This window comes from Gymnoscopelus microlampas, assembly GCF_963454915.1.
Source record: "Gymnoscopelus microlampas genome assembly, chromosome: 9".
NCBI classification, from domain to species: Eukaryota; Metazoa; Chordata; class Actinopteri; order Myctophiformes; family Myctophidae; genus Gymnoscopelus; species Gymnoscopelus microlampas.
Genome location: NC_139946.1, coordinates 18,359,585 through 18,380,261, shown reverse-complemented (window position 1 = coordinate 18,380,261; position 20,677 = coordinate 18,359,585). Strand labels below are relative to the sequence as shown.

General features: G+C 41.7%; 1 protein-coding gene across 3 annotated transcripts; it reads left to right on the top strand.

Annotated features, from left to right (window-relative positions):
- Positions 1-378: 378 nt before the first annotated feature.
- Positions 379-20,677, top strand: uhrf1 (ubiquitin-like with PHD and ring finger domains 1). 3 transcript variants are annotated; one of them, XM_084067513.1, is made up of 17 exons: positions 379-519; positions 3,595-3,757; positions 4,875-5,144; positions 5,585-5,739; positions 6,673-6,888; positions 8,309-8,424; positions 8,587-8,773; positions 10,147-10,270; positions 11,123-11,230; positions 12,391-12,495; positions 13,650-13,756; positions 15,261-15,423; positions 16,045-16,182; positions 16,625-16,751; positions 17,390-17,541; positions 17,906-18,004; positions 18,442-20,677. In XM_084067513.1, the coding sequence occupies exons 2-17, from the start codon at positions 3,605-3,607 to the stop codon at positions 18,586-18,588; spliced, it is 2,367 nt and encodes a 788-aa protein (XP_083923639.1). In that variant the 5' UTR covers positions 379-519; positions 3,595-3,604; the 3' UTR covers positions 18,589-20,677. The 3 variants fall into 3 exon arrangements, with proteins under 3 accessions (XP_083923639.1, XP_083923641.1, XP_083923640.1); XM_084067515.1 differs by having other exon boundaries at positions 383-519; positions 3,600-3,757; XM_084067514.1 differs by having other exon boundaries at positions 389-524.

Genomic DNA, 20,677 nt, shown 5'->3' with positions numbered 1-20,677 from the left:
GTTAACCTAGAATACCAACTATTTTGGTATTTCATTTCTCCCAACGACATTTCCAGAAAACAGAAGAAAAACTGCAACATGAATGGAAGTCGTCAGTAACTCAATCCGATAGGTCACCGCTTTCGGCATGACGCGGCCTTGTAGCGTAGTAACCCTCGTATTTACATAATCTCGCGCCAAATTCTCGGAAGTGAACCGTGCCCACACGAGAGCAGCAGTTTTCGCGCGCTGAGGCTAAGCTCCGGTCACATCCGTGACGGACGGCCATCCCGGCCAATCAGCGGTGGCAAGCGCCTCCCGGGCGGCCAATCACGAGCCGCGGTCTGTTTTCAGCGGGCGGGGAAACAAAAAGTATATTAGAATCCTCATTGATTCAGTCTGAGGACAGACAGAGAGACACACATTACTAACAAACACACCCAGATAAGTTAGTTTTCGCTCCAACCGGCGGGGTTTCTGCTGCTACCTTTAAACGCCAATTTCTTGTAATTTCTCGTTTGCATTGGGAAGAAGAAACAGGTGAAGTAGGAGTTTATTCTGTTCGCATGACAACTTTTTAAAAACATGTACTAACGTTAGCATTGCTAGCTAACTTGGCAAAGTACTCGCCTCGTTTCTTTTTGGGGGCTTTACTGCTATAACTTATCAAACGTTTAATGAATAACACTTCTAATGTGAGTTGTGCTACTTTTGGTTGTTGTGGTTCTCTGCACTGCACGCCTGGATGGAGGAAGGTGGTGTTTAGCGTCGCGCCTCCTTTTCAAGTTTTTGTGACAATGAAATGACTTGGGGGTTTTATAGCCCTACTTCAGCGTCGCTTGGTAAAATAAAATGACTAGTTAAGTCGCGCTAAAGGCGTGTTTTCAACCGAAACCCGTCACGTCGACACTGGTTTCCGTCGAAAGCCCCGTCGTGTTTTTTTCTTTTCCGTTAAGCTTGTAAACCTAGATTTACACTTCGTCGTAGGACGGTGTCGCTCGCGGGAAATAAAGCTGATCTACAAGCCCCCTGGATGATGGAGCGGCGACGCAATAGAAACTAAGCAGTATTATACTCCGTAGTACGGCGGTGTCGCTTGCTGAAAAGGGGGAAAAACAAATGTACTAGCGTCATTTTGCTGTGATGTGTTCTTATCTGGAACGTAACCACGTTGCTGTCAATGTCGTGTGTGTGTGTGTGTGTGTGTGTGTGTGTGTGTTGAACTTGATCTGCTGCTGCGGGCTGTCAGGCAACATTGTCTGGGTTTGTTTGTTTATTTGATCGTGAGTGACGCAAAAACGTAAACAACTAAATGCTTTCCACATAATGGGAACTAATGTGGCTTGGGGGGGGGGGGGGGGGGGGGGCTTTTATGTTTTCTTCTTCTCACCCGTGGAACCAAATAGGTCATTGTTGTTTTTGAAAGTCATTAAACTTGATAGAAGCACGAGACCTCTCTTCAGAAAGAAAAGTCACTCTGAATCAAGCGAGTTTGGAGTGGATATTATTATATTTTGAACGGTTCATGTTTGCATCCTCTTCGGCTATAGATACGGTCATAGATGTATTTTATTACTTTCGCATGTATGATGCTACACTAGTCCAGGGGTCTTCAACAGGGGGTCCGGGACCCCTAGGGGGTCCTCAGAGTTACTACAGGGGGTCCGCCAAATCTTTGTGTGATGTGATATTTGTTTTACCTTAACCACTTGAACCCTAGCATCCCTTTTCTGAGGACAACTTTAGCCAAAAAATAGCAGATCTACAAGCTAGATCGGCTATTTTTTGGGCAAAGAGGTGTTTGGTGTGGAGGGGAAAAAAGAGCAGACCAAGTAAACAATAAAAGTTTAATCTGAAACACAATTTTATATAATATAGAGGGGGGTCCCTGCTTCATCTCTCTCTCAGATAGGGGATCCTTGGCCTGAAAACGTTGAAGACCCCTGCACTGGTCTAAAAGTCAGGCTCGATAAAATGCATCTATGATAGTCTTGATCCAAGGCTACTCCTCGCCACAGATGAGACCATCTGCTGAGCTGAGAGCAAGAGGACAAAGTATTTAAGTTGACCCACAAATGTACGCCTAAAGTCCGCGTGTCAAAAAAATCTATTGTGATCTGATTACAAATTGTTGGTCCTCAGAGCCTCATGTATGTACTGTATGTCCCATGCACTGCAGGCAGCGTGTTTTATTGTCAGATATTGAAAGCCACATTGTTTGATAGCAGCTCCCTCCTCCCGCCCGGATGTGCTGCCTTCCTTGCAGTGTTGCCAGGCTTTGCGAGATAAATAAGCAACCAGGTCTATGAAAACAAGGCTAAAAGAAGCGACTAGGCAATGGCTATTAAAAAAATAGCCGATCTACAAGCTCACAACGCGTCGCAGAGTTGTGAGCTTAAAGTTCGCTATTTTACCATAGAAACACGCCCAAATAACCGCAACCCACAAATACCAATATTTACAAGAAACTTTACAGAAAAACAGAAAAACAAGCCATAAGTCGCTTATAATAAACTGACATGGCAACACTGCTTCCTTGCTTTAAAAGGAGCAGTGGGAGGGGCTTAACGGCACAGTTTCCCGCACTGTATTTTAATGGGCTTGTGTTCCTCCCTGCTGCTGATAAGGCTGCCTGCTGGCCAACACTGTTGTTAGTCTAGTAGTAACTAACTACTACAATAACAAAGTACATCAGTTGTTCTCAAAGTGGGGTCCAGGGACCCCCAGGGGTCCTGGCTGGTGGGGGTTCCCGGGCAGGAGGGGGTCCTCAGCTAAATGAGTTAGTACAGCATCGGAATCTGTTTAAACAATTTAACCCCATTTAGACCTTAGCTATTCGAAAATAGCTGATCTACAAGCTCGTGTTGTGATGCAACACGTTGTGAGCTTGTAGATCTGCTATTTTTTTTATACGTTTTTTTTTTTGGGTGAAAAATCTATATTTGAAAAAGATGATACAAATCTTGTATGGTGTCCATCCCTGGCACAAAATCTGTTCAGAAGGGGGGGTCAGTAGTCCATGACATGGAAATATTTGAGAACTTCTGAACTACAGATTTCTGACTAAGGGCCTATGGGGAATAATTGTATAATATTTGGTTGACTGTTGACATCTCTACTTGGTTTGGGCATGTCATGACTGTCGATGCTTTTATTTTTATAAATAGCGGAAATGGATCTACAAGCTCACAACATGTGGCATTGATATGCATTGTGAGCTTGTAGATCGGCTATTTTTGCTGTTCATCATACGGCAAAGTGGTTAAGTAAAGAGTATTTTGTCTGTCGGTGGAAACCTCATATGTCGAAACTGTTACTTTGCAGGATTCAAATTCAAAAATGGAAAAGGTAGTAGATCTACAAGCTCCAAGCACGTTGCATTTAGAGCTTGCAGATCTGCTACTTTTATGGGTTTGTATGACGCTGTAGTATGATCAAGTAGGGCATTAATTTACGGGAAAAAATCAATACGTTAGAATATGGATATAAGAGGTTAACTTTCTGCCCGACAACAGCCATTTATTGTACGTCTGCAGCAATCTGTTGTGTACCACTGAAGTGTGTGATGTGATAATGATGGGGCGACGGTTTAACGGCTTGGCTCTCGTTACACAGGGCAGCTGCAATGTGGATTCAAGTGCGGACAATGGACGGCAGTCAGACCCACCGGATCGACTCTCTGTCCAAACTCACCAAAGTGGATGAGCTCCGCCTCAAGATCTTGGAGCTCTTCAAGGTGGAGCCAGACATGCAGAGGCTCTTCTACCGTGGCAAACAGGTGAGCTAGAAGTGTCCCGTGTGTGTGTGTGTGCAGAGGCAAGTAGTAAAAATACACTTTATTTGTCATAGGTCACATGTCATAGCCTAGGTCAGTGGTTCTCAACCTTTTCAGGCTGTGACCCGACCCCCCCCCCCTAAAATAATGTTTGAACTGGGGACCCCCCACCCTGACAAGCACTTGGAATTGTTGGAGTTGAGGCATTACGTTTAGTTAGAGTTGGTTCCACAGATACATATTTTGAAAATATCCGATCTACAAGCTCACAATGCTGTAGATCAGCTATTTTCATTTTTTTGCCTCTATTATTTGACAATTTGGCCAATGTTTGACCAGTTGTTCAGTCCCTGAATTGCTAGCCTCGCATTCAGGGTCTGGTGACGCTGTAGAAGCCTTTTCTCGGTTGAAAATCTAAATGCCGGCCCGGCTCAATCTGGATAATCCAGAATGAACCAATCGCCAAAGAGTCCCACTTTGGCCACGCCCCATCCCAGAAAACTGCTGCACTGAGAGTGCTTTCAGACGGTGTAATAGTGAAATGAAAATTGTCAGGCTACAGCCTGGGGACCCCCCCAAAATCATGTGTGTGTGTGGGGCGGGGGGGGGGGCTGAACCACAGGTTGAGAACCACTGGCCTAGGTCACATTAGGGCTGGGCAAATATGTAGACCCTGTTGGTTTTATTGATTCCTTTTTTCCCTTGATCCCCTGCCCCCCCCTTCTTTTTTTTTCTTTCTCATGTGTTTTTTTTATGTTGTACAGTGATGTCAAGAGATAAAGATAATTCTGAATCAATTAACCGAAAATATATGGAAGTCAATATACCAATAACAATAACTGACTTAGTCTTGCTCGTGTAGGTTAATTGAATAATCGAGAAGCATGTTTTTTTATGAAAATGTTTACAAATTTCTTGTATTAACGGCAAAAAAAAATCCTTCGTTTTTTTATATTATAATCAACTAAATCGATTAGTCTGATAAACCACTAATTAACTCATACTCCATGTCTGAGCTCTGAATTTTGTTTTGATTTATTTTTCCTATTTGATTTTTACCCCATTTTTCTAATCCAAGCAAATGAGTTAATTATTGATGATATTCCTTGTCTTCTCTCAGATGGAGGATGGTCACACCATGTTTGACTACAGCGTAGGACTCAATGACATCGTGCAGCTGCTAGTTAGGCAGCCCGTTGTCGACGTCAAAAATAAGGACAAAAGTAAGGACAAAGAGGCAGAGCTGTCGGACTCGGACTCAGGCTGCGGCTCTGCCCAGAGCGAGTCTGACAAGAGCTCCACCCACGGCGAGGCAGAGAGTCAGGCAGCTGGGACCTCTGCCCAGGTCGAGCCCCCGGAGCTCGTAGATCCAGGGTTTGGATTATACAAGGTAAGGTTCCTGGGTGGATGATTTTTTTTTTTGATTTTGAATACCCTACCCTTCCACTTAAGAATTACACTGCTTGCTTAATGCTTATAAACCCGATGATTGTTGATATTGCCCAAAATTAGGATGTTGGGGTAAATGGATTTTTGTAGGGTTAACTAATGACTCGTCAGATCCGACTCAAGGGAAGAGCCAGTTTTCTGTCATTAGGACAGGAAAGTCAGATCTGAACAAAAATAAATCGCGATTAAAAACATGCGATCTAGAGCATGGACTGTCCCCCTGGGTTTTTAGCTGCGGTGGACTCGGCCGGGATGGAGTTATGAAATGTTTCTACTGTACCACTCGTCCTAGGATATAGTAATATCATATAAACGGTAAGACTAAACGTAGTCCGTAATTCTCTTTTAAAACTTGTCCCCCCCCCCCCCCTTCCTGTTTAGATTAATGAGTTTGTGGATGCCAGAGACTTGAACATGGGTGCATGGTTCGAGGCGCAGATCGTCAATGTTACCAAGGACCCTGCAACGCCCATGGAGGAGGAGGATGTTGTGGAAGAGGGAAAAGAGGAAATACACTACCATGTGAAATATGAAGAGTAAGAATATTCCCTGTGACCTGCAATTTTAACATCCTGTTTATCTGTTGGTGTGTCCCACTATCTGAAATCCAAATCATGACTGTATTGGCCTGTGCTCTTGATATACTTTAATCCCAGTAGTTATACTGTACTTTATTGGCCCATGTGCAGAAAATCATCCTCTGCATTTAACCTATCCTCAATATTGGGAGTGGACAGCCACTGCGCAGGGTCCAGGTATATGGTCAGTCTTGGCAGGAGTATGTCCCCAACATGCTTGTCTTTTAGTGTTGGAGAAAACGAACCATGTGAACACGGGGAGGACATGCATACAGCTAAACTTTTGTAAACAGAACGTGGGCCTAGACTACAGTTTAAGCTCAATAGCCAGACTATGGCCCAGCTCAGAGGGGAGAATTCTTTTTTTTTTGTCTTAGACTTTGTGTTTACTTGTTTTCTGCCCTCCTACAAAGGCGCACTTGCATTGGTTTGCTTGCTCGTGCGTAAGAACTGGAGGAACATTGAGTTGAATGATGACATTTTTAACAACTTGCTTTAGCAGCAAGTTCCTCAGCATTCAAACACGCTTTGATACACTTGACTAGATTCATTGAGCTGCCAACATGTAGGAAGCACCTGGTGTGTGGGTTTGATGTCTGTTGGTCTGTTTCTTGCATATGTCTGGTTCACTTTGTGACTTTCTCATGGATTCAAGCTCTCAGTCACCATGACTGTCATTTGGATTCGAGAGTCCAGCAAGTCTTTCTCTTGGCTATAGAATGATTTATGCTTGGTTTGCACACTAAAATGGGTTGACGTTTGATGCTGAGGGCCAAGCAGGGAGGCACTAGGTACCCTTTTTATAGTCTTTGGTACAACCCAGCCGGTGGATTTTGTTAATGCATGTATGAGTTACTGAATACTGAGGGTCTGTTTGTTTTCTACCCCTAGCTACCCAGAGAATGGGGTGGTGCAGCTGCTAGCAAAGGACGTACGACCTCGCGCCCGCACCGTCTACCAGTGGCACCAGCTTGATAAAGGCATGGTGGTGATGGTAAACTTCAACCCTGACGACCCCAAGGAGCGTGGCTACTGGTACGACGCTGAGATCCAGAGGAAGAGAGAGACACGAACCGTACATGAGATCCACGCCAAGATACTGCTGGGGTGAGAACTCTAAATGATGTGGTTTAGATACTGCTGCGATGAGAAATCTACTGTTGAGGTTTTAATCTATACTGAAGGAAGGTCTTACTGCAAGGCCTTAAGCCTGTCACACCTCCAACGGTGCCCAGGGTGGACTATGCTTGGCAGGGAATATTATGGTGTGATAACTCTTAAATAATTTACTGCCGCAGTAAATAAATAAAGCCCAGACTGCCAGCGATTTGTCATTCTCCTTACCTTTTCAACTGTCACAGAATATTTATCTCCAGTATGATCGATCCCCCGATCGTTGCTAAACAGAGGTTTTCTCTGTGCCCAGTGAAAATTATTTTCGACAAAAATGCAGAGGACAACAAATACGCTCTTGCGATCACGTGATCTCCTGGATCTGTGTGACTGAGAATTAAATGGTCACTCTTAGCGAAGAGCGCCATCTAGTGTAAAAGCAGGCGTCAAAAGATATCTTTGGCAAACTATATATAATTAAAATGCATATTAATTAAAATAATGCTTTTTTCTTTTGATGTAGAGTAGCCAAACAAAATGATCCCCCTTTTCTCCCCAATTTAGTAGTTATGCCAATTAACTCCTCCCCACACAAAGTCAAACACTAAAGTGTTCTCTCTTAACCTCTGTTCATGAACCCTAATATTGATCGTCAAGCCCACAGCCTAAACTGCTGTCGTCATTGGTAGATTACCAGCTGTGATGTACTATTCTGTACAAAAAAATCCATATGGCTGGTAAAATTACAGACTTTAGGATTAGTTTAGAATTTGCCAAATAACTTCTGGACCACACATGTTTCCTCCACTGTTCTAGTTGGTATTTTGACTAGAGATGTACAGATACCGTTTTTTCCTTCCCGATACCGATTCTGATACCATAACTTGTGTATCGGTTGATACCAAGATCCGATACCAGGACTAGGACTGTGGTTCTGAAACTGGGGTCCAGGGACCACCGGTTTCATTTAGTGGGTTCCAAATTAACCCTCACAGGTCTTTGAGAGAGTTATGGGGGTCCTTGAAATTAAAACGTTTGAGAACCACTGATCTAGGAATAGATGCAAAATATAATTAATAATTGTTAAAGTGCAGCTAAGTTAGTAATATAATAATGTAAATAGTACAGTAAGAGTATAAGACAGTCGTGTAACATCAACTGAAGCATTAAAAATATTACTGTAAATGAAATATGTTTTAAATGACGTGGTATCGGATTGGCACAGACTGGCATAATCGCTGATACCAGCATTTTAGGGAGTATCGGCAGCTCTTCTGATACTGGTATCGGTATCGGAATAACTCTAATTCTGATCCACCGTACTTACAGTATGTGGCATCTGTTGTAGTGATGCTGGTAACTCTCTGAACGGCTGCAAGATCATCTGACCCTGACTCTGTTGTATTTGTTGTAGTGAAGCTGGTGATTCTCTGAACGACTGCAAGATCATGTTTCTGACAGAGATTTACAAAATAGAAGAGCCTGGCGCCGCGGATGGCTCTGCAGCTGGCTCTGACAGTCCAATGAAAAGTAAGCTTATAGATCATAACGATATGATACTTTATTTTAAAGCCATACTCAGTGTGAAGCATCCTTGTGTATCAACAGAGTGACTCTGATGGCTGATGCTACACATTGTTTGTGGTTAATCTGTATATGACCTGTAAAAATAATGTTTTCCCCCGGTTCCAGGATCTAATGGACCAGAGTGCAAGCACTGTAAGGACAACCCCAGTAAGGACTGTCGCTGGTGTAACTGCCACGCTTGCGGCATCAAGCAGGACCCTGACAAACAGCTTCTGTGTGATGAATGTGACATGGCCTTCCACATCTACTGCCTGGACCCCCCTCTCACCTCCATACCCAACGATGATGACTGGTGAGTTTAGGAGCACATTTGAACCCTAATGTTGCTATTCTGAGGTGAATGTGAGTCAAAAATGGCAGATTGACAAGCTCACAACGCATTGTGGCTAGTTCTGAGCTTGTGGATCTGATATTTATTTCTGCAACGATATGTGTGGGGGGGTGGGGGGGTTGGTGACGAAGTATAGACTCCTGGGCGACCCCAGTCAGCTAAGATCACGGGTACCGCCAGCGCCAACTAAGCGTATGCATAGCACGGCTTGAGTGCGGCAAGTTGTGCGATAAGTACTGGGGGCTGATTAAAGGTGTGTTGATCCACCTCAGCAATCCATATCCTAGTGGTCTAGTACATTGTAACGGGAATACCCACAGTGGTGGAATGAACTCCCCACTGATGTCAGGACAGCAGAGTCATTGCCCATCTTTCGCCGCAGGCTGAAAACCCACCTCTTCAGGAAAAACTACCCTTCCTCTTCGCCTTGCCTACTTGTTAACTAGTTGTACGAACTCTTGTTTTATTGTTTTTACTTCTGGTGATTAGTAGTTTCGTTCCCTACCTATGTTGAATGCACTTATTGTAAGTCGCTTTGGATAAAAGCGTCTGCTAAATGACTGTAATGTACTTGCAATAGACCTCTCCAACCTACTTATTAAGTGGTTAACGGGAATAAAGGCAAGGTGTAGATAAACAATGCATCTCCAGTTGTGTGGGTGAATCTGCATTGGAAATTCACACTCTATAAACTCACACATCATACACACATCCAGAACAAAGAACCGAGTTGCTTTAATAAAGGAGACTATGCTCATTTAACCCATTTAGACTTCAGGCCGATTCTAAAAACGCCTTCTAAATCCTGACCTAGGTTTTCTGAAAAACTTCAAATACTTATTCAAGAATTGCAACAAATATATATTGCTATATACTTAACATAGCAACAAGAACCCCAAAAGGGATTCCCGTCCTCGGGTATAGTTACAAATAGGGGTTCCCGCCCAAAATGGGTTAAGTGTCTTCATCGTGGGCACCAGATAGCAGTTATAACTCACTTTCCTTTGTTTTCCTCATGCCTCTTCTGGTAGTCTTGTAGCTCTGTTTAGTAGAGGAACAGGAAACTGATGGCAGAAATAGAGGAAAGACATGCCGCACAGGTTTACAGATGGAACCCGGGACTTTGTGATGTGGTCGAGTCACTATCCGTTCAGATAATGTCCTACAACAGGATCCGATTGGATAGAGTAGTCGTGTAAAAATCAATTCAATTACATTATAGTGCCGAATCGCAACAAATCATGTCAAGACACTTTACATACAACTGACCTCATCTTGGGATTCCAACTAATCATTTGACTGTGGACAAATGTCCCGATGTTGGGTGGTTGCAGGTATTGTCCTGGTTGCCGTAACGATTCCAGTGAGGTGGTACGGTGTGGAGAGAAGCTGAAAGAGAGCAAGAAGAAGTCAAAGATGGCATCCGCCAATTCCAACACCACAAGAGACTGGGGGAAGGTGAGTGGTTTGTCACCACACTGAAAGATGGGAATTCCCAATTATGTTTTTATTTATCTAACTATTCACCTGATGTCTATGGTATTCTAGCTAGGAGTGGTTATGCCTGGAATAAGACACCACTTTCAACCTGGTGTACCCATTTTGGGCATGTCATTATAGACCACAATTTTCATAAATATGTTAACATTGCAGCTCTTCAAGCTCACAATGTGTCACGGTGAGCCACATTGTGATCTTGTGGATTGGCCATCTTCATTATTTTCACGCAACACTTGGCTTAATATCGTCTTTGTCGGGTGGAAACCTCATATGTCCAAAAATGTTATTCTAATTCAAAAGCAGCAGATCTACAAGCTCAAAATGTGTCGCTTCGTGCCGCTTTTTGAGCTTGTGAATCTGCTGCTTTTGATGCTTTTGTGTGACGCTGTAAGGCGTTAATTTACGAAAAGACACAAAGTAAAAATACGGAGATAAGATTTTTCTGCCCGATACGAACGATATTCAAACATCCATATTGGTTTATTTTCTTTTTTTTTTTTTTTTTTATCGTTTCATTTCCTTGTGTCAAGTATATATTTCTTATGTCCCCTCAAAGGACGTGTATGTGGATGCATAGATGAGATGATTTAATCTAGTTTACCCTTTTTTTCTGTATAGGTGAAGGGGTTTAACATGCACAAAAAAAGGGTCAAAATGTCTGCTAATAACAGGGACATAAAACATGTGGAAATTATTGGTATTATGAAAGAACTGAACGATTTATTGTTTTACATGTTTGGACTCAAAAATAAGGTAACTAACATTTGTAATGGCTGTTCTGCCACTCTCTCTCTCTCTCTCTCTCTCCAGGGCATGGCGTGTGTTGGCCGTACCAAGCAGTGCACCATCGTCCCGTCCAACCACTACGGCCCGGTCCCTGGAGTCCCTGTGGGCTCTCAGTGGAAGTTCAGAGTGCAGGTCAGCCCTTAGATACTTTTTATTGTATTTGTTAGATTCACACACCCTGAATGTTTTCAGTCTGGTTTCGAAGACATTTTAGTTTTTTCTGAACATGAATACATTTCTTTTTTCTTCATGTTGATGGTAAGAGAGCAGGTTTCAAATCTATTCAAAAGCAACAGAACTTGGGGAAAAATGTCTCAGCCCCATTGAGTAAAAAATGATGTTTATTAAATTCCTGACCAGGTTGTATATGGTGATTTGACAGGTGTGGTTTGATGACATGGACTGTTTTTAGCGGCGCTAGCCGCTCTATACCTTTAGGTATAGAGCGGATATTAGCCCTCTATGCCTGGCTTTTGCGTCAACATTCTGATTGGTCAGGTGCGCCAACGTTCTGATTGGTCAGGTGCGTCAACGTTCTGATTGGTCAGGTGCGTCAACTTTCTGATTGGTCAGGTGCGCCAAAGTTGTGATTGGTCACTATTCATGACATCACTATGATGTCATGAATATAGAATTCGATGTCTATATAAACGATGACAATGACTTCATCTTATTATTCATTTGGCTAAAGTCTCCGTCTAGGTAAGTTATTTAAAGTTAATATGACGAATAGAAAGAGAAAGATACAAGAACAGATGAAGGGTGAATGTATAGAAAGTCTGAGTTCGGGACCCAGTCATCCGTTATGACAGAATGGTTTGATAGAGACGATCGAGAATCCAAGAGTCCGTTAAGGTTCTGATTGGTCAGGCCCGTCAAGGTTCTGATTGGTCAGGCCCGTCAAGGTTCTGATTGGTCAGGCCCGTCAAGGTTGTGATTTGTCAGGCAAGGGGACTATTCATGACATCACTATGATGTCAAGGTTTATTTTTTATTTCCTCATGTTTTTTTTTGTATATATTTTTATTTGGCTAAAGTCTCCTTCTAGGTAAGTTATTTAAAGTTAGATCCTCAATTTAACTTTATCTGTCGTCGACGCTCTGATTGGTCAGACCCGTCAACAAAGTGATTGGTCAAGCTTCACATGACACATGGCTATAAACACATTATAAACACATATCGATGACATAATGTATTCAAAGGCGCCGCTACCTTCACACAGGGTGTGATTTTTTTTTTGTCATTTGGTGACATGGACTCTTTTTTTTTGTTTATTTTTGTTTTGCGTGCAGGTGAGTGAATCTGGCGCACACAGACCACACGTGGCAGGAATCCATGGTAGGAGCACCGACGGCGCCTTCTCTCTGGTCCTGGCAGGAGGATATGAGGACGATGTGGTATGTACACACTAGAGTTCTCAAATCTGACCTGACCCGACGTTTTCGGGCCGGTCTAATCTATGCTAATTAGTCGGGCAGAGCCTCGGCCTTCATTCCCTGAAGGCCGAATAAAATAAATAAAAACTTGTCCGGGGATTGAAATACCGACCACCCTATCTCAGGGTGGACACTCTAATCACAAGGCCACTGAGCGGGTAATCTGTACGGTAGATTACCATAAGTAAGTTAATATAACTACACATCTGCAGTGGTTGGAAGGTGGTGCCCCTACTCTTCAACTGAGAAAGAAAGTTAGACCCTGGTGTCAGGTAGGACACCTGCTGGTTGACGGGTAGTACTGCATGAAGCTCATTAAGGTCAACATCTCCCCTGGCCAAGCACTGGCATTGTAAAAATTTGATTGCAGTTTCACCACATGAACCTTAGCGTCCATATTCTGGGGTGAAAATAGTTTTGGTGAAGAGCTTTGATTTAAGATTGAAAAGAGTAATGGGGCAAGCATGTATAGGGCCCTGGGAGACCCCAGTCAATTAAGTATATAGTTTAGTTTTTAGTTTTATTTCGGTTCTTAAGCCATGTAGCCATGCAGAGTTGGTCATGACAAATGGCACAAAAACGGCACTATATATATATATATATACAGAAATGACAGTAAAACACTGATACAAAGACTAATGTGGTCATTTCACATGCTAGTAATAATAAATTATGGATTATAATGACATTTTATTTTATCTATTATCTTTAAACATTTTCTTTGCCATAACCGATGTGCAGATCCTTTTAATGTTTGTTCTAGCTCTAGTAGTTTGGAACATAAGTGTTCCTCTCAGCTCATACGGTTATATTATATAGGGCAGTGGTTCTCAACCTGTGGGTCGGGACCCCCAGAGTGGTCCCCACATGATTTTGGGCGGAGCTCCTGATGACAGTTGAGTGACTTTTTTTAATACCTTGAAAAGTAATTTTTCTCCAAGTGCTTTTCAGGGTGGGGGGGTCCCCAGTTCAAATATGATTATTTTGGGGTGTCACGGCCTGAAAAGGTTGAGAACCACTGACATAGTGGTTTAGGTGTTTAAGCTCTCTCCAAACAACCCAGGCTTTGAATTTTTCCAGGTTGTCAGTAATATTGCCAACTGTTTTTTTTTTAGGACGATGGTAATGAATTCACGTACACTGGATCAGGTGGACGAGATCTGTCTGGGAACAAGAGGACAGCCGAACAGTCATGTGATCAGAAACTCACCAACATGAACAGGTATGTAGTTATTACCACTTGAACCATGACTTACCTGTTCAGGGATGAACCATGGCTTACCTATTCAGGGATGAACGTTCTGCAAAAAAATACTTTATGTTTGGCATTCTTGACATGGATGATAAAAACTATCTTTTATACATGCTGGAAGAGGTTGTTTGATAATCATGCCGTTGGAGCAGTTTTGCGATGTCAGGAGTGGATATAAGTCCAACCTGGTAAACTCGCCTACACTCCCTATAAACAAACAGAAGGATACTTCAATCTTCAATATGCCTTTTAATGTAACCGTTTACTGTAGAGCGTAAGTTCCACAGTATTATAGAAGAACAAAAGTAATATTGGTGTTCTTCTGTTCTACCTTTTTTTAAAAGCTTTGCATGAAGCAGTACTTGACACCATTAAAACAATAGAGATAGTTAATCACACAGTCAAGTTGAGCACTATTGCAATGTTCCCTGTTTGACTGTGACTGGAGACCTGGTGCTATTTACCCAGTTTCCTGTCTCTATCCTGTCAACATAGAGCAAAGATTTACTCAAATTAAATGCCAGTCATCTGAACACAGTGGAAAAGGCAGTATAATACCCAAAAAGCGCTGATTAATCAAATACAATATTGATTCGATTTACAGACTGCAGTCTGTTTGTTTGTAGATGGGAAGATAATCCTTGTGCAATGTTTATTCAAAAGGGCTGAACTTGGCTAAAGGGAATATTTACTATGTTGACTTTTGTGCCAGAGGGCCGAGAACGGTTTTGCCTCAGCTAAATTCAACTTGGCTCTCAAGTGTCTGCTCACGCTTGAGAATATAATGTTGGAGCCCCCCCCCACCACCGGCTTAGTCTTAAGCAGACCTAATTGGTGTGCGTGGATTAAAGTTTTCAGTCGCTACGACTGATTTCATTCTTTTGGATTCCATAGGAGAGAGCATGTCTTTTCATTGAAGCTCACAGTGAGCTTGTAGATCGGCTGTTTTTGTTTGTTCGTTATTTTAAGATTAAAGGGCATTTTGAATTGGTCAAACTAACAATAGAATGCCTAATGGTCTCTGATATTTCATAAAAGCAAAGGTTAAAGCCTCAATCTGTGATTTCTTCCACTGGTTGGCTGTATATTGGAACAGCAAGATCATAGGATTAGAGCAATAACACCTAATGCGATGCGAGAGTGCGGTCTAGGCAACACCAACTCGGGGCTCTGGAATCGCTGCCCTATAGGACCTAAACATAATTATAATAAACAAAATATTTCAATCACAATTTTATTTTGGCTGTATTCCATTGGTGTGCCACTTTACAAAGAAATCTGAATCAATTATAAACGAAACATGGCTTCTTCATGTGACACAAATCTGTTGGAAATCTCTAGAAATTCTGTTTGTCAGACTGTAGACTTTGTGTAATCTCATGAGATATAGTGGGTACACAGTCCTTGACTATTGTGGTTGTGCTTTGAATATGCTTTACATGCGAGTATCTCACCACAGTCATCTCTCTCACAGGGCGCTGGCGATCAACTGCAACGCCTCAGTGAATGATAAAGATGGAGCCGAGGCCAAGAACTGGAAAGGAGGGAAGCCGGTCAGGGTGATTCGCAGCTCCAAGGGCCGCAAACACAGCAAATACAGCCCAGAGGATGGAAACAGATATGATGGCATATATAAGGTATTTTTTTATAATGCATTTTGAACCAGCAGTCAAAAACAACTTTGTTTTAATTTATTCAACATTCATTACAGATTTACTTTTGACAAGGATTACATTTGACAAGCTTTCTATGGAATATATTATTTTACCTCTTGTCTCTCTGTGCAAGGTTTCCCAAACTTTTCAGGCCGTGACCCCCCCCCCCCCCCCAATTATATTGGGGGGGGGAGGGGGACCCCCACCCTGACAAGCACTTGGAATTGTAGGCATTACATTTAGTTTGACTCGATTCCACAGATGCATATTGAAAACGGCCGAACTGCAAGCTCACAACGCCTCACACTGCTTGTAGATCGGCTATTTTCACAATGTTTGCCTCTTTCTTATGTAATATTTGCCAATTTGGTATAAAAAAGGTCTTGGACGTCATTAAATTGTAACTTTAGAAATGTGAAGATACCATGTATACACTTATACTGTATGTTGGTTTGTTTACTGTTGAGTGAGAAAACAATGTTGCACATTAAGCTAATCAACTGGGGACCCCCCCCCCCCCCCCCCCCCCACAAAATCTTTTGGGGACCCCCGTTTGGGAACCGCTGTCTCTCTGTGAACACCTGCATTGTTTTCCTCTGCCAGATTGTGAAGTACTGGCCAGAGAAAGGAAAGTCTGGCTTCCTGGTGTGGCGTTATCTCCTGAAACGCGACGACGCCGAACCGGCACCGTGGACAAGAGATGGCAAAGACCGCATCAAGAAACTGGGTCTCACCATGCAGGTTGGAGACAACAGGCCATTGTATTTGAAGAATGATTTGTGTAGGATACAGTTGGTGATTTGTGTAGTGTACAGTTTAGTCTTCCAACTGTTACTACTTAAAGGAGCCGTTCACCCAAAAAAATGACTTTTCTATCAATTACACACAAAGCCTATAATTCATGGAGTTTTTTGTTTTTGTCACATTCCTAAGCCATTTGATGACCGGCGGAGACTCAATTGCGTCTCCCTTTCAGTCTCCTACTGAGCAGTGAGCCATTCATCAAATTATTGGCTTAGGAATGTGACAAAACTATCTCCATGAATTCAAGGCTTCATGGCGTGTGTAATTGTCATTTTTGGGTGAACTACTCCTTTAAAATTACTGTTTATCATTGTTAACTGTATGGTTCAATGAAACCCTGTCACTCTATGGCTGTTTAACTGAACCTAATCTTTTCCAGTATCCTGAGGGTTACCTGGAGGCTCAGGCAGCCAAAGAGAAAGAGAAGGAGAACAAGGAAGAATCAGAGGAGGAAGAGGAAAAAACGCCCACTAAGGGGAAGAGGAAGAGGGCATCACAGGGTCGCAGTGAGTTCCTACAACAATCTCAACTCTCAACGGTTTTAATGGTCTCTTTAAAGGAAAATGTACCTAATTCCCATAGCTGCTATGAGAATAGATTATGCTCAAGTCGTCTTTGCTGTATAAAAAACGTCTTGTTTAAAAATGTTAACTCTGTCATCTGCGCAGCTGTCAATACCCCAGTAGAAACAAATATTGATCTGGGACACTTCATGGATTCAGACAGTTGGGCTTTATAATGTGTGTTTATGTGTGGTTGGAGAACCCGTAGCACTTGCTGTAGCACTTGCCCTAGCCTTGACGACCATGCAGTCTTGTCCTATGCAAAGGTTAAAAATGTATTTAGATGCCAGGTTCATTTGTTGACCTGGCATCCTATAGTTTGTATATTTTCAATTATTTATTGATATTATGACTGAGGTTCTTGGTTTATATGATCCTATATTACTATTTCTATGCATTTGATCTATTACCGTGTTTTCCTTGCTTACTGTAAATCGTTCTGGGTTAAGAGCGTCTGCTAAATGCCCAAATTGTAGAAATGTTGTGTAGGGCTGCCACTAACTATTGTTTTCATGATTTATTAATCTTTTGTAAAAAAGATTTTAATTAAAAATGAATGTATATTCCTGTCTGTCGTTCAGGCTCTGCCAAGTCGTCTCCAGTGAAGGGAACTCCTAAGAAAATGAAGGTTGAAGTTTACAAGCTGACCAAGGAACAGAAGGGCTTCATCAAAGAGGATGAACCCAATAGGAAGCTGTGGGACGATGCCATGAACTCACTGTCACTAGGACCGGTAATGATCACCTATAGCTGTTTATTTTCCGTCACTAAGACCGGCAACGGTCACCTCCTGTGTAAATGCCTAAAATGGTGATGCCAGGTTGAAAGTGTGGCAGTGTAGAGAGACAGGAAGTTAGGTGTGGAGCAAGAATCCAGTCAAGGTTGTTGCGCTAAAAATGAGCCTTACTCTGCTACAAGTAATTCAATTTGGCCGTAAATCGATATTCTTAACTAAATCTAGGCACCAACTAAATTATTCTACTGCTTGTTGCTCTTCAGGTGACAACCTGGTTTCTGACACCATTATTGACTGATGTCCTATATGACTTTTTCATCGGTTTACAGACTAATGATTCATCCTTTATCTGTTTGTGCAGAAATTCTTGAGCAAGGTTGAAGAGGTTTTCGAGTGCATCTGCTGCCAAGAGGTGGTCTTCCAGCCCATCACCACAGACTGCACACACAACGTCTGCAGGGTAAGCTAAGCTCCGCTACTGCTTCGCCTGCACTAGCTTGTGATTACTCATTATTTTACTTCTTAATCTCAGAATATGCAGACTGATAGATTTGACGCCTAACCAGATCTTTTAGTGATGGTTCTCTGTCAAATGAAGGCAGCTTTCATGATTGTTTTAAGACTTGAAAATGATGTACACACTCGCGGCGTGACGTGCTCTGAGCTTGTATATCTTCTATTTTTGAATAGCCAATGCTAAAATCTGAAATGACACGGATGCTTTCCCGGTTTTAATGGGAAAAAAAAATCTTTTAGTGACAGTTATGTTAAATGAAAGTAGGTGTCATGATTTAATTTCAATTGATTTGAATTGCAATCGGTGTAACATGATGCAGTGTTTTTTGAAGTCAAGTAGACTACCGTATACTAAAAGGTCCAACTGTGTGTTTATTCCAGGAGTGCCTTAAGAGGTCATTTAATGCAGAGGTATACACCTGCCCGGCCTGCAGGCACGACCTGGGCAAGAATTACTCCATGGCCATAAACAAACCCCTGCAAGCCATCCTAAATCAGTTTTTCCCCGGTTACAGCAGCGGACGATGATTTATTTGTTGTGCCCAGCCAGCCCTTTCAACGAGGGACACTCAATGAACTGAATTCAAAATTTTCAGTAACAACAAAGAATCAGTTTCTCTTAATATATTTTTTTATGATTTTTTTGTTTGTGGAGTTTATATGCCACCCCTTGTTAATTTTAGATCAGTTTTTGCCATGGAGCGTAGTTTGTTGTTGAAAATGCTTCTGTACATTTTACCTGTCCTCCTGTCGCAATTTCCGATGCAATTTAATCCCACTTGTTCTTAAATATTGTGTTCTATTTCATTTACAAATGCAAATGTAGTCATACTGTACAATGATGGTTACTGGTGACCAAATCCCTCCATTTCTTCTTTTTTTTCTATTTGTTTTTTTTCTCCCTTTTTTTGTGAAACCCAACACTCCTTAAAATGTGTTATAATTACACACAAAGGGTGATAATTTGTTTAGAATGTGTACCTCCCCTGCCGTTAGTCTCCTACAGTAACACTGTCATTGTCAACTGACTGAATGTCAGTGTGTTCATAAATGTATTTCCTATATGGGTACATTGATCTGAAAGTGTCAGCATTACATTTTCCTGCTCTGTTTTGCCGTTGGTTAAGATGCATTTTATATGCCGTTATATAACGTTTCATAGCTGGATTGTTAATTTTTTATAATTTTCTCCAAGTAAAGTCATCTTTGTAACAAGAACTGCCTCCTAGGTGCTCTGGTGCAACATGTGGGTAAAATTGCAACTGCAAACCAGTATTTTAATAATTGAGACTAGACAAAGCATCCGATTGTACAATACTGTTAAAGTAGTTGTTTGCCAAATAAATGACTTATTTTCTATCAATTACACACCCCATGAAGCCTTGAATTCATGGAGATTGTTTTTTTTTTTTGTCGCCTAAGCCAATAATTTGATGACCGGGTCATCGATCAGTAGGAGACTTACCGGAGACTCCGACTCGTCATCAAATAATGTAATTAATAGAAATAAGTGTTTAATTTCCGGTGAACTACGCCTTAAGTTGCTGTCATCAGGGAGAGGTGTAATCTGTTAACATGTTTTTGACTCAAGTTCATCCTTGGGTCATTTGTTAGTGGCTGTGGGTTCTGTTATTTTATACACGTTTTATGTATTTTTAGAATATTGATTTTTTTTTTAAATAAAATGTCAAAAATCTAGGCTATAAAATGTTTGCCTCCTGTACCCATCTATAGTTGGAACACTAGTTCATTTTTGTTCTCTAATCCCTTTTAAAAAAAATGTATATTGGCCTTTAACACTTAACTGCTGTATAAGCAAAGGGCTTTTGATATAAGCAAAACCCCAGGGTAATGTAGAAGTCCCTTTATATTTAGCTGTGTAGATCTTGTCCCTTCACAGGCAAATATATTTGAATATTAGAACATTTGTACTTGTTTTAATGAATTTAATACTTCTGTTTATAATCCGTTATTGCTATTGTTTGGTTTCTGGTCCTTGGGTCTTTTGGGCTGTTGCAGATCTGCTCCATGTGTCTAATTTCAGTAACAGGTGTGCGTATGTACATCCAAACCTCATTGCAGTTGTTTCTCACACATTAGTGCGCACAGTCCTCTTGCCGTTCAACACCAGATGTATTTTCAACATTCTTTCACTTCAGTTTCAGATCCTTCACGTGTGTTCCTGATGATATTGAATATTTGAGTGAAAGTCGGGGTGGCACTAAAACGTTAGCTGCGTGAGGAACTGATGATGAAATGCAAGAGTATTGTGTATCTCACACCACACAAGCACTTTCCAAATGACTCAGGCACATCGTTATCTTTGATGGGTTGAGCTTGGAATGCTAAGAACGGTGCTCATTGACCCAATGGACTGCAGCGGAAAAAAGCTCACCTTGTGCGCTAAATGAATGCCAGTGGCTGCAGATATTAGTAATACCTCATTTTACAAAGATTTGCATAGACTGGAAAATGTATATTTTCTGAATTGTATATTTTTTAGTTCATTTTAGTTTGATATGTAGTCCTGCCTACAGTTCTTATTGCACATGTTCATGTGCACAGGTTGTCGATACATATTCGGTCTTTTATACAATAAAAAAATTGAAATTGAAAA

Excerpts from the sequence above, each read along its gene's own strand:
- uhrf1 (XM_084067513.1), top strand. The coding sequence starts at position 3,605 with ATGTGGATTCAAGTGCGGACAATGGACGGCAGTCAGACCCACCGGATC. Across the intron at positions 8,774-10,146 it reads ATACCCAACGATGATGACTG|GTATTGTCCTGGTTGCCGTA; the intron begins GTGAGTTTAGGA and ends GGGTGGTTGCAG. Across the intron at positions 12,496-13,649 it reads GAGGATATGAGGACGATGTG|GACGATGGTAATGAATTCAC; the intron begins GTATGTACACAC and ends TTTTTTTTTTAG.